This window comes from Macaca mulatta, chromosome 10, assembly GCF_049350105.2.
Source record: "Macaca mulatta isolate MMU2019108-1 chromosome 10, T2T-MMU8v2.0, whole genome shotgun sequence".
Lineage (NCBI taxonomy): Eukaryota > Metazoa > Chordata > Mammalia > Primates > Cercopithecidae > Macaca > Macaca mulatta.
The window spans coordinates 29,456,941-29,476,577 of NC_133415.1; the positions used below are offsets into that span (position 1 = coordinate 29,456,941).

The following is a 19,637-nucleotide window of genomic DNA, read 5'->3' on the forward strand; positions in this document are numbered from 1 at the left end:
TCCTGCGAGGGGAGCTCAACTCAAACATGGCCACGTCCCTCCCAGCCAGGCCCCCACTTCTACTGTTGTCATCTGGTGTCCCGCGTGAGCATCTGGCTTACCTTTTGGAGTAGATTCCTACAGGCCTGGGGCCTGTCCATTCTACTAACCATGATAACAACCATAGTAATAACCACAGCCAACATATCTGAAGCCCTGGTATGCCAGGCTTACATGTATTCGTTAATATGACAATTCTGGGAGGCAGGGAAGGAGGTACTGTTATCATCTCCCCTTTGAAGCTGCAGAAAGACACAGATAGAGGAAGAAACTTGCCAAGGGTCACCCATGGCCTGAATCTGGAGCCAGTTCTTAACTACTAACCTACACTGCGCATAGTTGCTGAAAGCGTGTGTGTGTGTGTGTGTGTCTGTAATAAAAGTAAATCACCTTTTTTTTTTTTTTTTTGAGACGGAGTCTTGCTTTGTTGCCAGGCTGGAGTGCAGTGGTACGATCTTGGCTCACTGGAACCTCCCCCTCCCGGGTTCAAGCGATTCTCCTGCCTCAGCCTCTTGAGTAGCTGGGACTACAGGCACGTGCCACCACACCCAGCTAATTTTTGTATTTTTAGTAGAGATGGGGTTTCACCATGTTGACCAGGATGGTCTCCATCTCTTGACCTTGTGATCCGCCCACCTCAGGCCTCCTAAAGTGTTGGGATTACAGGCGTGAGCCCCCGCGCCTGGCCATAAATGACCTTTTTTAAATTAATTAATTTATTAATTTATTTATTTATTTTGAGACGGAGTCTCGCTCTGTCACCCAGGCTGGAGTGCAGTGGCGCGATCTCAGCTCACTGCAACCTCCGCCTCCCGGGCTCACGCCATTCTCCTGCCTCAGCCTCCCAAGCAGCTGGGACTACAGGCACCTGCCGCTACGCCCGGCTAGTTTTTTTTTATTTTTAGTAGAGACAGAGTTTCACCGTGTTTGCCAGGATGGTCTCGATCTCCTGACCTCGTGATCCGCTCGCCTCGGCCTCCCAAAGTGCTGGGATTATAGGCTTGAGCCACCGCGCCCGGCCCATAAATCACCTTTTAACATTAATTCCTTTTCATGGATGTGTCAGAAGCATCTGAATATGGCTTCCTGGCAGTGAATGAGCTAGACCCAGATTTCAATATTTGCTCCTAGTCTTACCACTTTCACAGCCTCCAGTAAGGTCCTTGGCCAGAACCTCAGTTTCCTCATTTGTAAAATATGGATAAAACAAGCCCCCTCCTTATGGGGTAGTTGAGTTGGATACTACTTATTGCTGGCACAAGATAAGCACTAAACAGAGTGACCATCTCGGAGTTTGCTTGTTTGGTTTGTTTTGCCTTTGACTGAAGATCCAGATGAAAGTATCAGTGGTTTCTTCTGTGAAGCACTATTGTGGGGGCGGGGGCGGGGCTCTGGAGTTTGCAGTCTGGGTTGCTACTTACCTTCACTGGGACTTTGAGCAAATCTCTTCGTTGCTGTCAGCCTCAGTTTGCTCATCTGTAAAATGAAAGTAAAAATACCCATTTGCCTGCCCTCACAGTTTGGAGGATCAAATGAGAAGTAGCTTTTAAATCATAGTAGAAATAATGACAGCTTTTTGGTTTCTTTTAGTGAGTGGTTTCTGCAGAACTTCATTTGGAAAGGCCTCTGTCGTTGGGGATAGATGGCCCATTCCCAGAACTCCATGGAGTTTCCCGTTAACATCAACACTACCCAGATTACCACTGCCTATGGCCATCGGGCCCTGCCCAAGCTGAAGGAGGAGCTGCAGTCAGAGGACCTCCAGACGAGGCAGAAAGCCCTCATGGCCCTGTGTGACCTCATGCATGACCCCGAGTGTATCTACAAGGCCATGAGCATAGGTAAGCGTGACACAGCACAGGTGGCCATGACTGGGGTCCTAGCATGGCTTCGGACACTGGGTAGAACTTCAATAATAAGGGTTGCTGTTGTTTGAAGCTGACTCCAGGCCAGTTCCGCTATAGGCAGAGTGCCCAGGTTCTTTTTAAGAAATATTTGTTTATTGAGGCAGAGTCTTGCCATCTCCCAGGCTGGAGTGCAGTGGCAGAATCATAGCTCACTGTAACCTTGAAATCTTGGGCTCAAGAGATCCTCCTGCTTCAGCTTCCTGAGTAACTAGGACTACAAGCATGGACCACCATGCCTGACTAATTTTTAAATTTTTTTTTAATAAAGAAGATCTTGCTATGTTGCCCAGGCTGTTCTTGAACTCTTGGCCTCAATTGATTCTCCCAGGTCAGCCTTCAAAGTTTTGGGATTATAGATGTGAGCCACCACACGCAGCCTGGATTATCTTAATCCTCAGAAAGGCCACCTACAAGGGAGAGTCCATTCTCAACCCAGAGATAAGAAAAGCATAGTTCAGAGAAGGATTGTCAGTCTAGGTTTGCCCAATAAATAAATAAAGCTGAATTTGTATTTATTTATTTATTTTTTTTTTTTGAGATGGAATCTCGCTCTGTTGCCCAGGCTGGAGTACAATGGCACTATCATGGCTCACTGAAAGCCCCGCCTCTTGGGTTCAAGTGATTCTCCTGCCTCAGCCTCCTGAGTAGCTGGGACTACAGGCACCTGCCATCATGCCTGGCTAATTTTTGTATTTTTGTAGAGATGGGGTTTCACCATGTTGGCCAGGCTGGACTTGAGCTCCTGACCTCAGGTGATCTGCTTGCCTCAGCCTCCCAAAGTGCTGGGATTACAGGCATGAGCCACCATGCCCAGACAAAGCTGGATTTTTATTGGCTAAATCTGGCATCCCTAGGTGTAACCCACTCAAGGTCATGTGACTAGTTTGACACAGGGTTGTAATTTGACCCCATATCTCTCCTGGGGTCAAAGAAATGACAAAGCCCATTTTCTTAATCTTATGGCAGACTTTGTGAGAAGGCACTGGTAGGAAGTGTGCAGGGAGAATCACAAGGAGGGTTGGATGAGACATGAGCCTCTTCAGTGACTCTGAAATGCTGCATAACCAACATGATTCCCCAGTGCCCCAAAGCAGCAGAACCTCTGGTACATTCCTGCCCCAACTGGCCCACTTATTGACTTCTGGGTTAGTTGGTTTCTGAGACTGGCAAACATTCAAGGGTTGGTTGGTTGGTTTGTTTTTTGTAGGCTGTATGGAGAACCTGAAAGTTTTGCTGAAGGATAGCAACAGCATGGTGCGGATAAAGACGACGGAGGTGCTCTACATCACGGCGAGCCATAGCGTGGGCAGGTGGGATGCTGTTCCGGAAACCAGTGTGACGCTTGCCAGCCGCACTTCTCCCCTGGGTGGATGATGCCCTTGAGCTGCATAGAGTGCTCTGGAGTTTTATCTGCAGCACCAGTTTTTGGAGGGGCTTCTATTTAGCCAGAGCAGGACTCTGTGGGGGTGGTTTGGGTTGCCTCTGTGTGGATCTTATGGGACCCCCTGTTCCAGACTAATTTTTATTTATTTTATGTTAGTTCCGAGCTCTGAGCACTCTCTCTCTCTCTCTCGCTCTCTCTCTTTTTCTTTTCTTTCTTTTTTGAGACAGTCTTTCACTCTGTTGCCCAGGCTGGAGTACAGTGGCACCATCTCAGCTCACTGCAGCCTCTGCCTCTCTGGGTTCAAGCAATTCTTGTGCCTCAGCCTCCCGAGTAGCTGGGACTACAGGCATGTGTCATCACGCTCAGCTAATTTTTGTATTTTTAGCAGAGACAGGTTTCACCATGTTGGACAGCCTGGTTTCGAACTCCTGGCCTCAAGTGATCTGCCTGCCTCGGCCTCCCAAAATGCTGGGATTACAGGCGTGAGCCACCGGACCCAGCTGAGTTTCCCACTTTCAAGGTGGGAAGAAAGTTCAGATCTTACCTCTGCAACAATTTTGCCATTTCTTAGCTTTTTACAGAGAGCCCAGTTCCCCAACCCAGATCCCCACAGGGCCTGTGGCTTTGGCTCCTGTCCCTGTGAAGGTGGTAAAATAACAGCGTCAAAGTGCATATCTGGTCTGGGCTGGTGGCCTCACTTCCTGTTCATGATGGCTGGGTTCTTGGTTTCTGGCACCTGCAAGTGTCCTTTTCCTGTGTAAGCACAGCTTCAGTTTTTCTTTTTTTTTTTTTTTTTGAGGTGGGGTCTTGCTCTGTCACCCAGGCTGGAGTGCAGTGATGTGATCTTGGCTCACTGCAAGCTCCGCCTCCCAGGTTCACGCCATTCTCCTGCCTCAGCCTCCCGAGTAGCTGGGACTACAGGCGCCTGCCACCACGCCCAGCTAATTTTTTGTATTTTTAGTAGAGACAGGGTTTCACCGTGTTAGCCACGATGGTGGAGGTGGTGCCATGGCTAGCATCTTAATTCACATGCTTTGTACCAAAAAGGGCAGGCTGGCACTGCAGACAGACTGGTGAAGTCAGGGCACAAGCCCCAGCCTTTTGGGGGGCCCCCTCTTTCCTGCTCTGTGATCTGGGCAACACTCCTGATCCCAGCCTCACTCTGCAGATCTTAGATGACCCAGGCAAGGTACTTTAAAAGGTTAGGGGCACACAGGATCAAGTCACCTTTCCTGCTGTTTTTTTCCCCCCACTTTTCTGGACCTGATATGGACATTAGATAGTAATCCCCAGTGAGGGGGGACAGATGCTGGGAGGACAGCTCCTTGAAGCCTGAGCAATTATTAGGTTAGTGCAAAAGTAATTGTGGTTTTGCAATTAAAAGTAATGTCAAAAACCACGATTACTTTTACATCAACCTACTTATAACAAATGGTAGTAAGGATTTGTTTAGCAGAACCTGGAGTGCCTAAGCCAGGGGTCCTGGCTGTACCCACATTAGCAAGGCAGGAAGACGTGGTGAAGTGACCATCCCTGAGCAAGGACCTGATAAGGGCCTGGCCCATGCACTCCTTCAGCGTTCTCAGAAATGTGGCCAACTTCTAAATTTCCCTTGAGGTCAGTGGTGATCTTTTTTTTTTTTTTTCTTTTTTTTTAAGACGGAGTCTCGCTCTGTAGCCCAGGCTGGAGTGCAGTGCCGCCATCTTGGCTCACTGCAAGTTCCGCCTTCCGGGTTTACGCCATTCTCCTGCCTCAGCCTCCCGAGTAGCTGGGACTACAGGCGCCCGCCACCACACCCAACTGATTTTTTGTGTTTTTTAGTAGAGATGGAATTTCACCGTGTTAGCCACGATGGTCTCGATCTCCTGACCTCGTGATCCGCCTGCCTCGGCCTCCCAAAGTGCTGGGATTACAGGCGTGAGCCACCGCGCTCTGCCACACAACTGACTTTCAAAGCATGAGAGACATGGAGTGGGTGACTAGGCACTGACCAAGGAGGCCCCCACGGTCAGGGAAGACCCCTGCAGCTTGTGTGTCCCACGGTGACTTCTTCTTCCAGAACGATTCAAAACACATGATAAGTGAAACTGTGACCAGTGCTGCAGTGGCACAGCTGATTGGGCACTTCCTATGGACACTTGGCTGAGCGGTTTGCACATGCATGCTCATTCATTCCTGGACCCAGCCCTGACAGATGTCACCTCAGAAGGCCTCTTTCAGATGCATTCAGGCTCAACAGTCAGTTGGTTAATCAAAAGAAATGATTACAAAGCAAGGAACTGAAGAAATGGTTTCCTTTAAATCGTTCATTTTAACCCAAAACACATATGATAGGGCATTCACCAATCCTCATGTGGGACCCAGGCTTTTTGTTGAATATGAGATCACTGATTGGTGTTTCCTCTCATATATATATATTATTTTATTTATTTATTTATTTATTTTTTTGCTTAAACCATACTCATAACATCATCTGATTTGCAGCTTTGGTTTCTTTAAAGTAGAGCAAGAACTCAAAGACATTAATGAAATAGTCTGCATGCAAAACCCTTCTAGAATCTTTTTATTTTTTAAGAGATAAGATCTAGCTCTGTCATCCATGCTGGATTTTAGTGGCACGATCCTAGTTCACTGCAGCCTCAAACTCCTAGGCTCAAATGATCCTCCTACCTTAGCCTGCTGAGTAGCTGGGAACACAGGCACACACCACCAAGTCTAGCTGAACTTTTAACATTTTAGGTAGGGACGAGGTCTCACCATGTTGCCCAGGCTGGTCTTGAACTCCTAGTCCAAGTGATTCTCCTACCTTAGTCTCCCAAAGCACTGGGATTAGGTGTGAGCCATCTAGAATCTTTTACAATCATCTCTTTTTTTTTGTCTTTCTTGAGACAGTCTCATTCTGTCACCCAGGCTGGAGTGCAGTGGTGCAATCGCAGCTCACTACAACCTCTACTTCCTGGGCTCAAGTGATTCTTGTGCCTCAGCCTTCTGAGTAGCTGGGATTACAGGCATGTGCCACCATGTCTGGCTGATTTTTTGTATTTTTGGTAGAGATGGGGTTTTGCCATGTTGGCCAGGCTGGTCTCGAACTCCTGACCTCAAGTGATCTATCTACCTCGGCCTCCCAAGGTGCTGGGATTACAAGTGTGAGCCACTGCGCCTGGCCAATCATCTCATTTTTTTTTTTTTTTTTTTTTTGAGGCTCAATTTTGAGTCCTTTCAAAGCATTCAACTTTTTCTCATAAGAAAATTTGAAAAAGAAAACTCTCTTCGCAACTAATTGACTTGCCTAATATTTACTGAACTTGTATAATGATAATGACACGCATAACTGGTGTACATAGATGTGGTGGCAAGTGAGACCAGAAGAACAAGGGGCCAAGGTGGGCTGGGCCTGCTGAGCTCGCTCCCCTGGAGGTTCAGGTGAGATAGGTCATGCACCTGTAGCCTTTCTCTGCTCCCAGAAAGCCAGAGGAATGTGGTCTACCCCAGATAGCATGGATCAGATTCAAGCAGGGACCCTGATCCTTCTTATTTGAGCCTCTCAGGGCATGGTCTCACTTATGTCACTATCCACCCTCCCTTCCCTAGATACGCCTTTCTAGAGCACGACATCGTCCTTGCCCTGTCCTTCCTGCTGAATGACCTCAGCCCAGTCTGCCGGAGGAACCTGTACAAGGCATACATGCAGCTGGTCCAGGTGCCTAGAGGTAGGCTCGCGTCCTGCACACAGATCTGCTGGGCACTCAAGTTGTCCATCAGTCTCCTCTCCAGGTCACATATGTACCAGGGTGTAGATCATCAACTTTTTATTAAATTATAACATACATATTAGAAAAGTACATATCCGCTGGGTGTGATGGCTCACGCCTGTAATCCCAGCACTTTGGGAGGCCGAGGCAGGCAGATCACGAGGTCAGGAGTTCGACACCAGCCTGGCCAATATGGTGAAACCTTGTCTCTACTAAAAATACAAAAATTAGCCAGGCGTGGTGGTGTGCACCTGTAGTCCCAGCTACTCAAGAAGTTGAGGCAGAAGAATCGCTTGAACCTGGGAGGCAGAGGTTGCAGTGAGCCAAGATCATGCCATTGCACTCTAGCCCAGGGGACAGTGCAAAAAAAAAAAAAAAAAAGAAAGAAAAAGAAAGAAAGAAAAGACAAGCACATATAAACAAACATTTGGTTAAATTGTTCTGAGTGAACGTGTCGTGTAACTGCCACCCCAATCAAGACATGTAGAATATTTACCACCTCTCCAGCAACTTCCCACATGCTCATACTGGGTACTACCCTTACCAATGATAAACAGTGTCTTCAATTTATAAGACTACAGATGATGCCCCTTTTAAAACTTTATATAAATGGAAACATACAGCTTGTAATATCTTGCTTGTAGCTACTTTTGCTTAATGTTTTATTTCTGAGATTTCCATGTGGTATGTATTACTGATTTTTGCTGGTTAATGCTGGAGTATGGTATTTACACTATGTGAGTATACAACATTCCATTTACTTACCCATTCCATTGCTGATGGACATCTGAATTGTTTCTAGCTTATGGCTACCAAGAATAGAGTGGCTATAAATGTCTTTTGATGGACATGTATATGCATTTATTTCAAAACATAACTAAGAAGAGAATGGCTGGCCTGGGTAAGTTTGTGTTCAGCTTTTAGAAGGTAGTACCTGGCCGGGCATGGTGGCTCACACCTGTAATCCCAGCACTTTGGGAGGCCAAGGCGGGTGAATCACAAGGTCAGAAGATCGAGACCATCCTGGCAAACATGGTGAAACCCCATCTCTACTAAAAATACAAAAAAAAATTTGCTGGGCGTGGTGGCGGGTGCCTGTACTCCCAGCTACTCGAGAGGCTGAGGCAGGAGAATGGCATGAACCCAGGATGTGGAGCTTGCAGTGAGCAGAGATTGTGCCACTGCACCGGGCAACAGAGCAAGACTCCATCTCAAAAAAAAAAAAAAAAGAAGGTAGTACCCAGTGGTTTTCTAAAATATTTGCATCTGGCACATGCCATGTCCCAGCTACCAAAGAGGCTGAAGCAGGTGTATTGCTTGAGCCTAGAAGTTCTAGGCTGTAGTGCCCTATGCCCATCAGGTGTCTGCACTGTTTGGCATCAATATGGTGACCTCCTGAGATGGGGGGACCACCAGTTGCCTAAGGAGGGGTGAACTAGCCCAGACCAGAAACAGAGCAGGTCAAAACTCTTGTGCCGATCAGTAATGGGACCGCAACTATAAATAACCACTGCATTCCAGCCTGAGCAATGTAGCAGGATCCTGTCTCTAAAAAAATGTAAATAAAATATTTGTACCAATTTATACTTCCATTAGCAGTATATGAGAGTTCCAGGTGCTTTACATCCTCATCAATCGTAGATTTTTTTCTGTCTTTTTATTTTAGCTATTTTGGTGGGTGTGTAGTAGTATCTCATTTTGGTTTTAATTTATATTTCCCTGATGATTAAAAGGGGATGTCCTGTAAATGTTTTCTTTTGTGAAATACCATAGCACACATTTAAGGGATAAAAAAGGCCTGCCCCAGAGGCAATGTTGCGTACAGTTCCTGGCCCACCAGCCCTGCTGATTAGATGGGGCGTCCGGGGTAACAGCTACCCAGTAACCACAGCTAGAGAGTTAAGATTTATGGCAGATTGATATCTGCCCGGTTGCATGATGCAATAAGTATTTTTAGACGAGGGAATCATTTCAAGGGCCATGATAGGAGGCCGTGAAGGGGATACCTTAGCTCAAGGTGGATAAACAGATGTCATAGCCCAGGAGTCAGATGAACCTGGGCTCCCTCTGCCCTTCCCCTCACTCCCCGTGTGCCCTGAACAGGTTATTTCCCATGTCTAAAGTACCTGCCTCAGAGGCCAGAAGTGAGGATGAAGTGGAAACGCTGGCCTGGTGTATAGCTCAGCGTCCTGCCAAAGGATGGAGTGTAAATGCTCAAAACCAGGCGTGAACATTCCCTGGGTTAAGGCTCAGAGAGAAATGACTATGGGATCAGGCGTAGATAGGCAGGCCCAACAGAGCAGACCCCATGAGGGTCCAGGATTGTTGCTTGGCCCTGAAGCACATCTTCTTCCAGCTGATCTGAGCTGGGAGTTGAGCACGCTAGGGCTATGGTTTTTTAAAAATACCACCATGCCCCTGGTCCTCTCCCAGACCACCAGGATCAGTCTCTGGGGGTGGGGCCCTGCACATATGTTTCTGAAAACGCACCTTGAATGATAGTCATACGTGTCCCAGGGTTGAGAACCCCTGGTTTATTAGGGTGATCCACAGGGGACCAGTGCTGGGTTGAGCTAAATGAATGCCCTGCGCTCACCATGCAGGAACCTGAGGAATAAGCAAGGGTCTTGTCCGCTCATTCTTGGAGTGTGGAGAGAGGGAACTTGCTGCTCTCAACCAGTCCTCTTACAATGATTGTGAACTATTTAAGGCATTCCCAGAAGTACAGAGATGGTGATAAGGAACATTGGATACCACCAGCCAGCATTGCCAAATCTTCACATTCTACATCCATATTTTATACTTGCTTGAAATTTTTATTTGAAGAAATCATAGGTACAGTCCAAGCACCCTGTGAACCTCCCCCCACCCACAGCACTCTTCCTCCTGCCTTTCCTTGAACCACCAATAATTTGGTGACTACGTCCTCAAAATGCATATCTTTATATTTTACCACAGATATAATTACTTACGGACTATATATAATCTTGCTTTGCATGTTTTAAAACTATGTAAGTGGATCTCGCTGCATGTATCCCTCTGCTACTTCCAAAACCTTAAAAAACCTAAGCAACATTAGAGATTTATAGAAATTTTGAGATGAATCCATGTCGCGCCACTGGCTGTATTTCATTCATTTCCATCACTGCACACTGTTCCGGTGTTTGAATGTATCACGATACACTCGCCCATCCCAGGCTGGCAGGCTTGTTGATTGTACTCCTGTACTGCAGAAGGACTGTGCCATGGCTGTTCCTGCCCAGGGCTTCCTGGTACCCTGGAAAGAGAGTCCCCTAGGGCCTCTGCCAGGGAGGGCATCACTGAACCAGGGAGAATGTGTGTTTGCCTTCAGCTTTGCTGGATATCGCAACTGCTTCCAGCCCAGCCTCTGGCCTCCAGAGAGCTCGGAGCATATCCCAGCCTGATAGGTGTGCTATGGTGTTTCACTGTGATGTGGCTTTACTGTCCCTGTCCTGGTGAGAGGAAACATCTTCCCTCTGCCTGACACCTCCTCAGATTCCTCTCCTGCGCAGTGCCTCTGGAGAGAGTCTGTTCATTCTGTCGCCGAGTTGTTTTTCCATTTCTTATTGATTTGAAGGAGAGTGTAATTTATCCTGGATTCCAACCCTTTGTCAGTTACATACATTGCAAATATCATTTCCCAGGCTGTTTTCTTGGCTTCTCACTGTGCCTTTGTTGATTCACTGCTGCAGCAGTTCTTCTTTCTTTTCTTTTCTTCTTTTCTTTTCTTTCTTTTCTTTTTCTTTTCTTTCTTTTTCTGAGACAGAGTCTCGCTCTGTCACCCAGGTTGGAAGGCAGTGGTGTGTCTCAGCTCACTGCAACCTCCACCTCCCAGGTTCAAGTGATTCTCCTGCCTCAGTCTCCCGAGTAGCTGAGAGTACAGGTATGCACCACCATGCCCAACTGATTTTTGTATTTTTGGTAGAGATGGGGTTTCTGTATGTTGGCCAGGCTGGTCTTGAACTCCTGACCTCATGATCCACCTGCCTCGGCCTCCCAAAGTGCTGGGATTACAGGCGTGAGCCACCGCGCCCGGCCCTAGCAGTTTTTCATTTGAATAATGTAGTCAATTTCATCAATTTTTTTTTCCTCTGCGCTTTTTTTTTTTTTTTTTGAGAGCCGTGTAAGAGAATCTTTCTTTCTTTACCCTGACTCATTAAGATATTCTGCCGTATTTTCTTCTAAAATGTAGGAGTTTGCTTTTCCCCATCTCCTCCCCTTGGCTTTTTCTGTAGTCCATAAACACCGGGTGCACCATTAGGAGTAGGGGGCTGTGGGGCCGGGCGCGGTGGCTCACGCCTGTAATCCCAGCACTTTGGGAGGCTGAGGCGGGTGGATCGCGAGGTCAGGAGATCAAGACCATCCTGGCTAACATGGTGAAACCCCATCTCTACTAAAAATACAAAAAAAAAAAAAAAAAAAAAAGGCCAGGCATGGTGGCCGGCGCCTATAGTCCCAGCTACTCAGGAGGCTGAGGCGGGAAAATGGAGTGAACCCGGGAGGCGGAGCTTGTAGTGAGTCGAGATCACGCCACCTCACTCGAGCCTGGGAAACAGAGCGAAACTCTTGTCTCAAAAAAAAAAAAAAAAAAAAAAAAAAAAAAGGGTAGGGAGCTGTGGTGCTGCCAAGCTCACAAACAAAAACCTCACTGGGGGTCAGGGTGGGGAGCCTCGGCCCTTCATCGCAGGGTTTGCTGGGTACTGCTCGTGATCTGTGAAGGGCCCAGAAGGGAAGCCTGGGACACTGGCTATGCAGGGGACAGTTGGACAATGAGCAGAGGGAGGAAGGGAAGGGGGCAATATAGCGGGTGCCCAGGAGATCCGTTCTGGGGTACACTGAATGCTGTGGCCTCTGGATTAGCCAGTGTGACTATGCCCCTTCATGGGCCTCCGGGTGGGGGCCTGGGGGATGGCGAGGGCATCTATTTCAGTGGCTCTATTCTTACCAGCATGTGGCCTTGGGCAGTAGCATCACCTATGGGAGCGTGGGTGTCATCTGTGTGGCTAAGCTGGGACACTCTCTGAGCAGGGCTTAGCTGGCTCCCAGTGGATGCTGGTGCCCATTGGTATGGTTTCCTATCAGTGGCCACACTGGAAGGTCGTTTTCACCATGGCACCCTCTGCACCTGGCAGGGCACCTGGCATATGGGTAGTGCTCAATAAATATTGGTTGTTTAGTAGGTTTTATGTCATATCTTAAAGGATCACTTGTTGGTTGTCTTCTTGCTACGGTTCACTTACCTGCTTGCTCATTCATTCATTCATTTGACAGTATGTGTTGGGCCCTTGCTCTGTTCTGGCCACTGTGCCTCCGTCTCTTCTCCTGAGTCATGGGTGTCTGTGGGAGAATGGTTTCAGAGTCTTTGCTCTGGCCAGGTCTGACTTGCATGATTTCCCAGAGTAACCAGGAGGGGGCACCCCAGGACTGAGGATCGTCTCAGGTGGGCCCTGGCCCTGCAGGGGCCCTGGGTCCACGGTGCCATGCTCAGCCACAGGTAGCGGTGGCTCCGCATTTCTCTAAGTTCCTTCCAGGCTGGCTTCTCATGCCCCGTGGTGGTGCCGTGTCAGGAGAGGAGAAACTAGGATTGTAGAGGCAGATGCCACACACAGGCTGCCAGCCCAGGCTCCCTGCCAGCTGGGCCCTGAGTGACGCACAGGGTCCGCTTCTGCTCCGTAGCCTGTCTAACCCCATGAGAAAACAGGTTTCATTTTGTGGGAGAGAGAGTTCTGTGGCTGAAATTGACAATTCTTCTCTAACCAGATTTGGGGTGCAGTTGAACAGCTCAGGGCCCCCGGAAGTATCCCTCTACCATCCCACCGGTTCTGACTGGGCACACCTGTGAGTCTGTTTTGGCCCTGCCTCCAGTCACCCTCTCCTTGTGCCAGGCTCTGAGACCCCAGCCCAGCTTTAGAAGCAGCATGATGGGGCCTGTTTGACCCTGACTCCACATGTGTGCAGCCTGGGGGTGGAGACAGATGACCCTCCCAGCCCAGGGGAGAGCACCAGCCTGGGAGGAGGAGGGAGGCAGCAAGGATGCACCTGGGCCCTGCCTGTGGAAATTGGCTCCTTGACCTCGGAAAGGAGCAGAACTGGGCTTGGGAGTGGGAGGGTGCTGCGGGGGAAATGTCTGGATGCAGTTTAATCCAAGTCATTTGGGAGTGCAGGGGACATCCCTGGAGTCATAGCATCTAGGCTAGGGAGAAATCTGGGGTCTACAGCCATATCACCCAGAATGCACCCAAATCTCATCTGAACCCCAGCATGTGGGCTGCTGGAGAAGCAAAGTAGGTGCTCGTGCTGCAGTGAGCGGTGCACCTCATCCCAGGCTAGTGGCCTTGGGCGGGCCACCACTGCACCATCCCTCCTCAGCAGCCACCCGTGGACATACAGCATCCTTTGATGGGCCCAGAGCAGCCCCCTCCTCCTCCTGCCCTTGATGCCACAGGCTGAGAGGTGGAGACCAGCTGCCCTAGAGGAGCAGGCCCTTTTCTGTCTTGCCTGCCCTCAGGGCAGGGTGCACCAGGACCCCAGGCACATCCTCGGCCTGACAGTCTTTGGTGGGTAGTTGTACCCGATTCCTAGACTTAGCAGGAATGATGGTCACCGATAGGGACACTCTGGCCTCTTGGTTCCCGGACTGCCAGGCCTCCCCCTCTCGTCGGGCTCATCTGGGTGAGGTGAGTGTCCACGGCAAAGTCTAGTCTCAGTGTTGCCCCAAGTCTTCATGGTGCAGTGCAGCCCTTCCTGGCACTGTCCCTGAGCCAGATGGACCCATTTGTTCTGGATCGCTGATGTTGGAAGTAGGGTGCCAGGGCCTGTGGCCGCTGTGGGGATCTGGGGAATGTGGACAGAGTAAAGCCCCTCAGGTCCTGGCCTGGGGGGTCACTTGTCACACACTGTGTGATACTGATAAGTCATCGCTTCTCAGGGTCTCTGCTTCCACTTCTGTAGAATGGAATCAAGCATCTTGGCCTCCCATGAGTGTGCCCCCGCAGTGAGCCGTCACAGAGGAGAGCTGGGATTATCGTGACCACTGTTGTTGACCCATTGCAAACCAGGTGACCACATGGGCTATAGGTGAGGATGGCAATATCCCACAGGAAGCCACATGATGGTGGGTCCTGGAAAAGGAGTCTGGAGCTGCGTGAAGTAGAACAAGGCGGGGTTAGTCACCTGCAGAGGGCAGGGCCGGTCCAGCCATCCCCAGACCCTCCCCTTCAGGCACCCTGCCACCTGCTGTAGCCTCCTCTCACCAGCTCCCTTGGTGCGTCCTGGTGCTTACCTCCCCTGGGCTAAGACTCCTGGACCCTCCCAGCTCAGCATGCACCTTCTCTGTGGGGCATTGTTTGGAGGGACGAGGTGGATCAGAGGTGCCGGCCTTGAGCTGCTCAATGGAGTTTCCAACACCCCTTCCCACTCCACCCTGGAGCCCTGGCAGATGGAATGTGGGGAAGGAGGAGACTTCCAAGAAGCCACCCAGGTGACTTTGAGCTGAGAGGATGGGGAAGGACATGTCAGGCAAAGGGATCGTTGGGAGCAAGAGCGGAACAAGGCAGGTTAAGGAGGAGAACCAGTGCAGGTGAACTGTAGGGAAGGACAGAGCCAGAGAGGCCGACCGCACCCGAGGTTTCTCTGCAGCCTATGGGGGAACTGGAGACTCCTGACGAGGTTCTGGGAACCAGGAGAAACCACGCTCCAGGGAAGGCCTCCTCTGATCTTTGCACACATTAGGAAGCGAGGCTCAATCCCTTTCTCCCTTTAGCCATGTATTTTTAGATTAAAGATGCTCACAGTGAAATTACTGCTCTTTTCACAGTTGGCATTAAAAGCACAAAATAAGTCTCAACGATTTTAAGTCACACGTTATTTCTTCAGAAACAAAAGCCCCTTTGGGTTCTGGCTGTTTGGTGACGTAGGAAGGTGTGAAGGGAGTCCCTGCGTGGGCTTAGGAGTGGGGATGGGGCGGTGACAGTGCCAAGGCTGCGTGTGTATCTGCGTACGTGTGCATGTGCTTGTGTGTGTGCATGTGTGTGTGTGCCTGCCGACCCCCCACTTTGCTTGAGGTCCTGCTTTGAGGAGGCTGCAGGGTGGTTCTGTGCTGCTCCCTGTAGGTTTCTGTCCTGTGCAGGTGCCGATCCAGGCGAGGACCCCGGCAGCAGGAAAGATCAGCTCCAGGGGGAGCAGGACAGCTCCCTGGCCTGGTGAATCCTGGCTTGACTGCTCCCTGGCCTCAGGCACCTTTCCTCGTCTGTAAAATGGGCACCTCTGGCAACCTGCCGAGGTGGGGTGTTACATAAAATCATTAGTAAGGAGCTCGACTCCGTGTCTGGTTCGCAGCAGACCCTTGGTGAATGCATTCCGTTGACTTCTGATCAGCACTTTTCCACTATATCTAGATACCTCTAACCACACAAGCCAGTCAGCAAGCACTGCATGCTCAGGGACCCCTCCTCCCCACAACCCTACAAGGTTTGCCCTACACTACTGGGGGCACAAGCACCCTCCAGGCCCTCAGGGCACCTCTTCCACTCTGCAGGATGACTCTGACCTTGGCCAAGGTGTCCACATGGTGGGAGGGGGCCAGGGTATGGCACAGCCTGGGTCAGTGTTGGGTGGGGTCTTGGGAGCAGCGGGAGGGGCAGGAGTTATCATCACCCACAAACCTCCACACCAGGAATGCATGGACCTGGCAGGTTTCCCCTCTTTGCAGTTTCTTTCCTCTCGTGATGTTTATTCTTGATGATGTTCATTGCAAAATGACTCTACCTAAATGTATGGAGGTATAGGGGTGGGGTTTGGAATATGGGACCTCAGAATGGAAGTGTCCCCGGCTGCCCTCCCAAATGGCACCAAGTCCAGCCACAGGTCAGCCACACACATAGCACACCAGGACAATGCTGGGCTCCATTCAGGGTATTTTATTTTCTTAAAGTAGACAACCTTTGACTTTCATCCAATCACCGGCTTCTCGTTCCCCTGTACATCTCTTCACGTCCTTGGCTGTGATTCTGTGCACTGACCTCAGACACACGGAGAGAGGGAGGGAGACCCAGCAAGGGTTCCGGTGGTGCCTCTCCTCTCCATGGCACAGTTTGTATTTACACACGGCCCTTGGCGAAGGTCCTTTCCACACAGTTGCCCACAGGCCCTGGGACAGGAAGGCCCAGATCAGGGTCCCAGCAGGGCCTCCCTCAGGCCACAACGCTGGCTGTGCCTTCACAGGGGTCAGAGCATTCCCAGCCAGTCTCAGGCGCGGGCATGCCGGGACCAGGGGTGCCACCTCTTTCTCCCCTTCCTTCACTCAGCAAAGCCACAAATAATTTACTCTTTAAATACCAAGACACTTAGCTATTGTTCATTTGCTCCCAGGTGAAAGAACCTTCTTTAAATACGTTGTGTTTATTTTCTTAAATAAAAACAAAGCAGAAAACTGCACCATTAACAAGAGGACACTGCAGAGGCTTATGTACAACACGTGTCCCGCGAGGCTGGCGCAGGACTGCCACTCACTTCAGAATTTCTTTGGAGCAGAGAGACAGAATCGTCCAGATAACAACTTTTACACTCAGCAAGCCAGACACAAAAAAGACCACCTGAAAAAAAAAATATGTTTTGAAAATCTGCATTTAAAAAAGAATACTCAACCGCATTTGAAATTTTTTTCTGCGAAACACCACGAGATTTGGCCAAAAAAAAAAAAAAAAAAAAAAAGAATGTCAGAGAAGGAAAACTAGGTTTTGATTTATAAAACATCAGACTAGTAGAAGAAAAGCTGGAATCCCAGCTGGCCTAGTTTGAAATAAATCGTGCCACTCATTTTGTTGTGTTGGTTTTTGCTGCATATTTTGAAGCTGTTTAAAAAGAGCTGTGAGTGGCTGGAGGTCTGGTTAGTGCTGTCACCTGGCTCCTAAGGTCCCGGGTCCAGAATGAAAGTGGTGCTGAGCAGCTGTGTGCAGGCCAGCAGGGAAGGTGCACAGACCCTGCACTGGTCCTCCCTCTTGGTCAGCGGCAAGGTCCCTAGGCCAGAGCTTGGGCAGTGAGCTGGCCCTCCTCCAGGTGACAGGGGCGCAGCTGGCCTACCTGGCCTCAGCCCTGCTGCCTATCCCCAACAATCCAATGCAGACCCCCCAAGTGGAGTGGGGCCAACTCAGGAAGGCAAAGTGAAGGGGCAGGATGGGCTCGTAGTGACCTTGTGACAGCTTCTCAAGTCTTCAAGAGACCTCGACATTTTAGAGGATTTTGCCATCTCCAGATGTGTGTGTGTGCATGTGTATGTGTCTATCTACCTAGCAATCTATCCATATATATTTATGTTTGCAGAAATGTGGGGCCAAGGAGGCAGAGGCCAAGGGGCGGGGACATTCTTTAGGCCCCCTGTTTTTTGCCCCTGGGTTGGGCCTCTCTAGCACGCGTTGGGGCATGACACCCCATAGGTTTCACCATAGGCAGGCGGGCCCAGGCCTGGCTCCTCAGCAAAGGCCAATGTACTTGAGATTGTTCTGTATGATGACGTCTGTCACCGCGTCAAAGACAAACTGGATGTTACTGGTGTCGGTGGCGCAGGTGAAGTGGGAGTAGATCTCCTTGGTCTCCTTGTTGCGGTTCAGGTCTTCAAACTGCCGCTGGATGTAGACGGCGGCCTCCTCGTACGTGTTCTGGCCCTTGTACTCGGGGAAGCAGATGGTGAGCGGGATGCGGCGGATCTTCTCTGCCAGCAGGTCCTTCTTGTTCAGGAAGAGGATGAGTGAGGTGTTGATGAACCAGTTGTTGTTGCAGATAGAGTCAAAGAGGCGCAAGCTCTCTGCCATCCGACTCTGGGGAAAGGAAATTACTGGCATTAATCAGGCCCGCAGCAGGCAGAAACAGACCTTAGGCCCACAACCCTGGCAGAGGAAGCCCTTGCCAGGGTCTCCAGCCCAAGGCTGGTCCCTGCAATGGCACCTCCTTCTGCTGGGGAGGCTCAGGTTAAATGTCTTCACCCATCTCCCACTGAAATAGCCGGCACCACCCTCCTTGCCTGTGGCAAGTGCTTGGAAGATGTTCTCTTGCCCCTTTTGGGTCTCTCCTCTGGGTGCCAGTGACCTCAACATATAGCTTTGGGGCTACAGGTGTGCCAAGCACAGCTTCCTAAACCCCTGGGCACTTCCAGGTCCGAGGACCCCCCAGTCTTCCCACTGCCCATCCACAGGCTGCCCCACACCTGCACAAGGCAGGCCATCTTCTACAGGAGCCCCCATCACGTCACAGCTCCCTTAATGCAGGCGTTGGCAGCCTTGTGCCCTATCTGGGTTGTGGCCCAGTCCTTCAAAACTCTGATCTTTCCGTGTGGTGCCATCGGACACTAGGAAGTCTGTGAGGGAGCAGCCTTCACTTCCATAACCAACGTCTCCAGTTCTTGAGAGCTGGGAAGTAAACACCAGCCAGGGGGCAGGCTCCTCCCCTACCTTCCAGCTGCGGGCACTCCCACCAGCTGCTGTGGGGCATCTGGCACTGCCTCTCTGCCCAGGCAAGACCCTGGCATCCTGGACAGAGCTCTCAATACGTGCAGGAGTGTGGTGGCCCAGGACGTGGCAGCGACCACAATGGAGCGTGGTGCCTGGCGGCTCCTAAATTCTCTTCTGAGAAACTTCCATGTGTTACAGTCAGGGGTCTGGGATTTTAAGAAGCATGATGCTCTTGTCTGACTCCCCAGTTCACCACTTCCCTGCAAAATGAATACATTCTAACTTCTAGAAGGAGTAACTACCTGGAATTGCTGCTGGCAAAAGCTACCCCTGCTTCTAAGATAAACTCAATGAGCAAAGCATCCAACATCTGGAACCAGTCTGGCTTAGATCTGACGCTTTGGATTTAAGAACTTTTCTGGCTGGGCGCCGTGGCTCACACCTGTAATCCCAGCACTTTGGGAGGCCGAAGCGGGTGGATCATGAAGTCAGGAGTTCAAGATCAGCCTGGCCAACATAGTGAAACCCCATCTCTACTAAAAATACAAAAAAAAAAAAAAAAAAAAAAGCTGGGCGTGGTGGCAGGCACCTGTAGTCCTAGCTCCTTGGCAGGCTGAGGCAGGAGAATCAGTTGAACCCGGGAGGTGGAGGTTGCAGTGAGCCAAGATCGCCCCACTGTACTCCAGCCTGGGCGACACAGCAAGACTCCAAAAAAAAAAAAAAAAAAAAAAAGGAGCTTTTCTGACTAGACTACATCACCAGTGACCATGGTCATACAAGTGGTAACTGCAGCTGGTGGTGATGACTCAGGCACAAAGCAACAGCATCACCAATGACTGCAGTGACAATGACGCTGGTAACCACAGCTGGACGTGAGCTGCCAGCCTGTTCTCACATGTTCCCACTCCTGTTTTATATATGAAGAAACTGAGGCTCAGAGAGGCAGGATATGTGCTCCAAGCCCCACAATCAGGTGCTCGGGCTTGCTGCTCCTGCAGGCTGGACCCAAAGGAGGCTGCCTGAGGGCAGGGGTGCCCAGGAGGATGCTGCACAGAAACCCTGCTCTCCAGGGCCCCTGGGTTCTCTGAGG

General features: G+C 50.2%; 2 protein-coding genes across 4 annotated transcripts in view; one reads left to right on the forward strand and one right to left on the reverse strand.

Annotated features, from left to right (window-relative positions):
- RSPH14 (radial spoke head 14 homolog) overlaps nt 1-19,637 on the forward strand; it is an 82,462-nt gene that overhangs the window by 308 nt on the left and 62,517 nt on the right. The window contains exons 2-4 of the mRNA XM_015149822.3: nt 1,630-1,880; nt 3,154-3,256; nt 6,922-7,040. Coding sequence (XP_015005308.2) covers nt 1,682-1,880; nt 3,154-3,256; nt 6,922-7,040 — 421 coding nt within the window. The 5' untranslated portion in view covers nt 1,630-1,681. The remainder of the gene's footprint in view (nt 1-1,629; nt 1,881-3,153; nt 3,257-6,921; nt 7,041-19,637) is intronic.
- Nucleotides 16,007-19,637, reverse strand: part of GNAZ (G protein subunit alpha z) — a 54,129-nt gene continuing 50,498 nt past the window's right edge. For all 3 annotated transcript variants that reach the window (NM_001261596.1, XM_015149763.3, XM_028827299.2), the window contains 1 exon segment: nt 16,007-17,917. In NM_001261596.1, the coding sequence (NP_001248525.1) occupies nt 17,573-17,917 (345 nt within the window). In that variant the 3' untranslated portion in view covers nt 16,007-17,572.